Genomic DNA, 5,268 nt, shown 5'->3' with positions numbered 1-5,268 from the left:
TGTGCTGCCAGTTTCCCCCAAAAACCTGATTTCATCAGCTCAGTTTCTGTGTGGGGAAAAGTGGAGTAATGACTGATGAAAACATGATTCTGGGTCAGAAGTGTTGGACACAATCAGACTTTGTTGCAGACACACAGAGCGAAAGAGGGCATCGTTCAATTCAGCCCAGCTTTATTTTCATGTCTGTTAAAGATGGAGTGAAATGCTTTGTGCACAGAGGCACTCTCTGTCTTACAGGAACAACAAAGGGAAACAATACACACATTGTACAGTACATACAAAAGATACACTGTAAAAATGTGTTATTTGACATTTACTGTATTATTTTAAAGGGTTTTTTCTACATTATGTGCAAATGCCATAAAAAGGTAAATTACTTTTATTACAAATATCAACCATAAAATAGAAGTTAATTAATGGGACATTATAAACATTTTTACTGTATATTATTCAATTGCTTCATGGTCTTGATAGTTAATTTACAGTGAATTTTAGGTAATACAATACAATAAAATACAAAGAATATACACCATACCGCCAGTAAAAGTTGCCAAATCTTATAATCATATTTTAAAAAAAACCCAACAACTTTAGTTATTCTTCAGACATATATTTTCAATTGTAAATGGGTATTTGACAGTGTTTATCAACTTCTGTCAGACTTTTAACTGTTTCTTTACGATTTTTTGTTTTTTTTCCAGTGTACAGTAACATGAATGCTTTGCAATGCAAATGGTATAAACTTGTGTCAGTTTTCCCCTTGAATACTGTGATTGCTCGTGAAGTAAACACACTTAAAACGTTCACATGTCTCCATATTTGGCGTTTAAAGACAGCAGTGATAATCTAAAGCTTAATGTTCAAGCTGATATCAGATCGAGACTTCCAGGAGAAATATTCAAACTGATCAAACAGGTGTGGGTGTTTTTGTTGAGCCACACTTAAATGAAGGTGTGTGAGCTCGACATTAAGTGTCAAGTTAATTTCCGGCTGGGCGGGAGGTGGACGCATGTCAGACATATGCGCGCCGTGGGCGGGTGTCGACGTGATTGTAAAGGGAAAAAAAGGCAGAGAGGAGCGCGGCGCGTTAGTGTGTGTGGTTACGCGCAGATAGGTGATGGTTAGAGGAGATGTGAGTGGCGTCGGCCGCAGCTCTCCAAAGCTGTGAGGCTTTGGCTGGGGAGAGGCGTGGCGCGCTCTGCCCCCCCTCCCCTCCTCCACACCGAAAACCACCTGTATGGATGACCAGACCTTCAGCGTGATCAAGCCCCGCTCGACCGCCAGGAAAAAGGGCAACAACGCGTCTGACAGCCGGGGTTATGCCGAGGTGGAAAACATGACGGTGGAAAACATGCTGGAGGACAGCGCCGTGCTCTCCGCGCCTCACCTGTCCGTGGATCGATACGAGCGCGGCCGGCAGGGCTGCTGCGAGAGGGTGGTCATCAACATCTCGGGTCTGCGCTTCGAGACGCAACTCCAAACTTTTAACCAGTTCCCAGACACGCTGCTGGGCGACCCCAGGAAGAGGATGCGCTACTTTGACCCACTGAGGAACGAGTACTTCTTCGACAGGAACAGACCCAGCTTTGATGCCATCCTGTACTACTACCAGTCAGGGGGGCGCATTCGGAGACCTGTTAACGTCCCCATTGATATTTTCTCCGAGGAGATCCGGTTCTATCAGCTCGGAGAGGAGGCCATGGAGAAATTCCGCGACGATGAAGGTTTTATAAAGGAAGAGGAGCGCGTATTGCCCAAACATGACTTCCAAAAGCAGGTTTGGCTTTTGTTTGAGTACCCTGAAAGCTCCGGACCAGCGAGGGGGATAGCAATAGTTTCAGTGCTTGTTATTTTGATTTCCATTGTTATTTTCTGTATGGAGACTCTGCCGGAATTTCGAGACGAGAGAGACCAAAGCACAGTGGCACCCACAGTGAATGGCACTGCTCCCTACGTGCCCAGTCCGTTCACAGACCCTTTCTTTGTGATAGAGACTCTGTGCATCATTTGGTTCTCTTTTGAGTTGCTGGTGAGGTTTTTCGCCTGCCCCAGCAAAACTTCCTTCTCCAAAAACATCATGAATATCATCGACATCGTCGCCATCATCCCCTACTTTATCACTTTGGGGACCGAGCTGGCCGAGAAGGAGACCAACGGCGGCCAGCAGGCGATGTCCCTCGCCATCCTGAGGGTGATCAGACTGGTGAGGGTCTTTCGCATCTTTAAGCTGTCGCGTCACTCAAAGGGACTTCAGATTTTGGGGCAGACCCTGAAGGCCAGCATGAGGGAGCTTGGCTTGCTCATATTTTTCCTTTTCATCGGAGTTATTCTCTTCTCCAGCGCGGTTTACTTTGCAGAAGCGGACGACCCCACGTCCAGCTTCACCAGCATCCCGGATGCGTTTTGGTGGGCAGTGGTCACAATGACCACAGTGGGATACGGAGACATGCATCCGGTGACTATCGGTGGGAAAATAGTGGGTTCGCTGTGCGCAATAGCAGGTGTGTTGACCATTGCCTTACCCGTGCCAGTGATTGTGTCCAATTTCAACTACTTTTACCACAGGGAGACTGACGGAGAGGAGCACCCGGTGTACGTGCACAGCAGCAGCAGCTGTGAGCACCTCTCTCCCTCTGAGGAGCTGAGGAGGTCGTGCAGCTCCTCGTCCCTCAGTAAGTCTGAGTACATGGTGATAGAGGAGGGCATCAACAGCGCGTTCAAACAGCCCAACTTCAGCACCGAGAACAACCAGAACTGCGTGAACATCAAAAAGATCTTCACAGACGTGTAAATGAACCACGGATCATTTGTGGAGCATGAAGACATAGTAGCTATAATATTATTTTTTATATATATATATAGCCAATCGTAATGTGTCAGTCCATATCTGTGGATGAACGTGCGTAAATGTCCGTTTTAACAAGTCTTTTTTTTATGGAACCAAACGATAAATGCTGCTTATTTTCAGTGTAGATTCACAAATATTTCTAAGAGGTCAAGAAGTATTAATACAACTCAAATATTTACAGCTGAAAAAATATTTATTGAACAATAACTGACTTGTTAAAACCGATATTTGTGCAGTGTATAGTGCCACACGATGCCTACATATCTTGGTGTTGATGCAGACGTTGTTGATGTTCATGACTGGGATACACGTGTAGCATAGCCTACTATAGTCTACTCTATATTGCATTTAACCACCAAGTCAAAAAATAACAAAAAACGACGTCTTGTGCTTCGTGGAGAGAAAAAAAGTTTCATTGTCCAGTAATGTAATAAATAGACTATGGTAATTCATATAGCCCAATGCCTGTTTTAGGTTATATTTAATATCATAACCTGTTGAGATGTTGGACTCTGAGTCTTGATTATTCAGGTAATGTGGAGAAGGAAACGCTTATCAGAAGATATGAGCTTTTGGTAAAATTGTATTTTTATTCAGAACTGCCTATATTATAGCCTATATTAAATAAAAACGGAAATTAACTGACTCAAACTGTCATTATAGCCTTTCACTTAATATCTTTGCAAATGTGGCACAAAGCCAACGGTGGGGAATGGGGGGGTGAAATGTATAAAATGCGAATAATCGTGTGTTTGAAGTCACGTGGCAGTGACGTCAGGATGAAAACAGCCCCCCCTCCCTCCCTTGTGATGCAGTCTCCATGACGACGGTGGTTTCCCGGGTAACCCCCCTCAGATGTTACCATGGCATTGTGTTGCATTTTCACAAACTGTGTTCATTATCACCTTTGTGTCCTTGGAGCAACAACTGTGCATGTGTGTTGATAACATGTGAAACAAACACAATATGTTTCTTAAAGGGGGTTAAAGTAATCAGTTACTCTTTGAAAGTTAGTGCTCTGCAGCCTGCAGCTCGCACACATGTAAGAAATTCAGAGACAGTCATGCAAAGCTCTTTTCGTCTTTTGTTTCTCTTCAGTGAAAAGGACCTCTGCTGCTCTTTTTTTTCAGACGTGAGCTTGGTTTTCTCTGAGTTGGCATGCCAACTCGCTCTGACGTCAGCTACCTTTCATCCCCTCCAGCAGACATTTGCACGTGTGCTTCTGGTCCAAAGAGGCTAAGAACTGAAGTGATGCGTCAAACAGTGAAACTCAAAGGAGTTGACATTAATCACAGGACTGTTTCATGGATCATGACATAACGCGTGAGAGCAGGGAGGAAACTAATTTATACTTTTATCATACAATCTGCTGATTATTATCGTTATTCATTTTTTGTATCTATAAAATAATGTAAACAGATTATGAAAAGTGTATCAGAGTCCAAGGCGATACTTTAAAGTTCTTGTTTAGTCAGTCTAAAATACAAAGACATTCAGTTTATTATAATATAAAACAGGAAATCTCCACATTTGAGAGGCTAAAAACTGCATTTTTTTGCCATTATTGCAGAAATAATTACCGATTAATCAGTTATCAAATTATGAGATTAGAGATGATTAGTCAACTCATTGTTGCAGCTATTTAAAAGTTGTTTATCTAAAACCCAAAGATATTCAATTTATTATGAAATAAAACAGAGAAAAGCAGGAAATCTCGATAGTTGATGGCCATTATTGCTTGAAAGTTTGCTTTAAAAATGTATAAATTATCAAGATAATTAATGATCTGACTTATTGTTGCAGCACTATATCACTTTTTATTTATTATCTAGGGCTGCATCATAGTGTTTTCATTACTGATTCATCTGTTCATTATTTTCTCGATCAATTGATCAAACATTTAATCTAAAACTGTAAAAAAAAAAAAAAAAAAAAAAGAATGGAAAATGCCAGAATCCAAAATGATGTCTTCAGATCTTTTTGTAAACTAAAAATCCAAAATATTCAAGCAAAAATTGCAATACATTTTCCATCAGTTGATTAGTCCATTAATCACATAATTATTTTAGCTCTAATTATTCATTTTATTTTATTTTATGCAGCAATCAGGCATGCTGTCTGATTGCCATTTATCACAGTATAATCAATGTGAAAACGAAAAAAAATTCAAAATTCAACAGTGAAGACAGCAAAGGATTAAACAATTTTTAGTGTCATGAACTTGTTTAAATGTTGTTTGTGTTGGTGCTGAGCTGTAGGTTTATTCATGTTCACTGTGTTGTTTTTGTTTTGAAGCTGCATCATTCAGAAAATAGCTCAGTGCCGCCCTCTACTGGATCTACTGCCTTATTACTGCTGGGACGCTGTTTAATATTGAGCTGGTGCTGATGATATTTAGTCTCCACTTATGAGCCTTAAAG

At 41.3% G+C, this 5,268-nt stretch overlaps 1 protein-coding gene across 2 annotated transcripts; it reads left to right on the top strand.

Moving 5' to 3' along the window:
- The first annotated feature begins 1,237 nt into the window (after positions 1 to 1,237).
- On the top strand, positions 1,238 to 4,764 carry LOC131968450 (potassium voltage-gated channel subfamily A member 3-like). 2 transcript variants are annotated; one of them, XM_059329335.1, is made up of 2 exons: positions 1,292 to 2,465; positions 2,566 to 2,777. In XM_059329335.1, the coding sequence occupies exons 1-2, from the start codon at positions 1,337 to 1,339 to the stop codon at positions 2,643 to 2,645; spliced, it is 1,209 nt and encodes a 402-aa protein (XP_059185318.1). In that variant the 5' UTR covers positions 1,292 to 1,336; the 3' UTR covers positions 2,646 to 2,777. The 2 variants fall into 2 exon arrangements, with proteins under 2 accessions (XP_059185319.1, XP_059185318.1); XM_059329336.1 differs by having other exon boundaries at positions 1,238 to 4,764.
- The last annotated feature ends 504 nt before the right edge of the window (positions 4,765 to 5,268 follow it).

Source organism: Centropristis striata, chromosome 3 (assembly GCF_030273125.1).
Source record: "Centropristis striata isolate RG_2023a ecotype Rhode Island chromosome 3, C.striata_1.0, whole genome shotgun sequence".
Lineage (NCBI taxonomy): Eukaryota > Metazoa > Chordata > Actinopteri > Perciformes > Serranidae > Centropristis > Centropristis striata.
This window is presented reverse-complemented; position numbering and strand designations above follow the sequence as displayed.

Coding starts and splice junctions, on each gene's coding strand:
- LOC131968450 (XM_059329336.1), top strand. CDS start 1,238: ATGGATGACCAGACCTTCAGCGTGATCAAGCCCCGCTCGACCGCCAGG.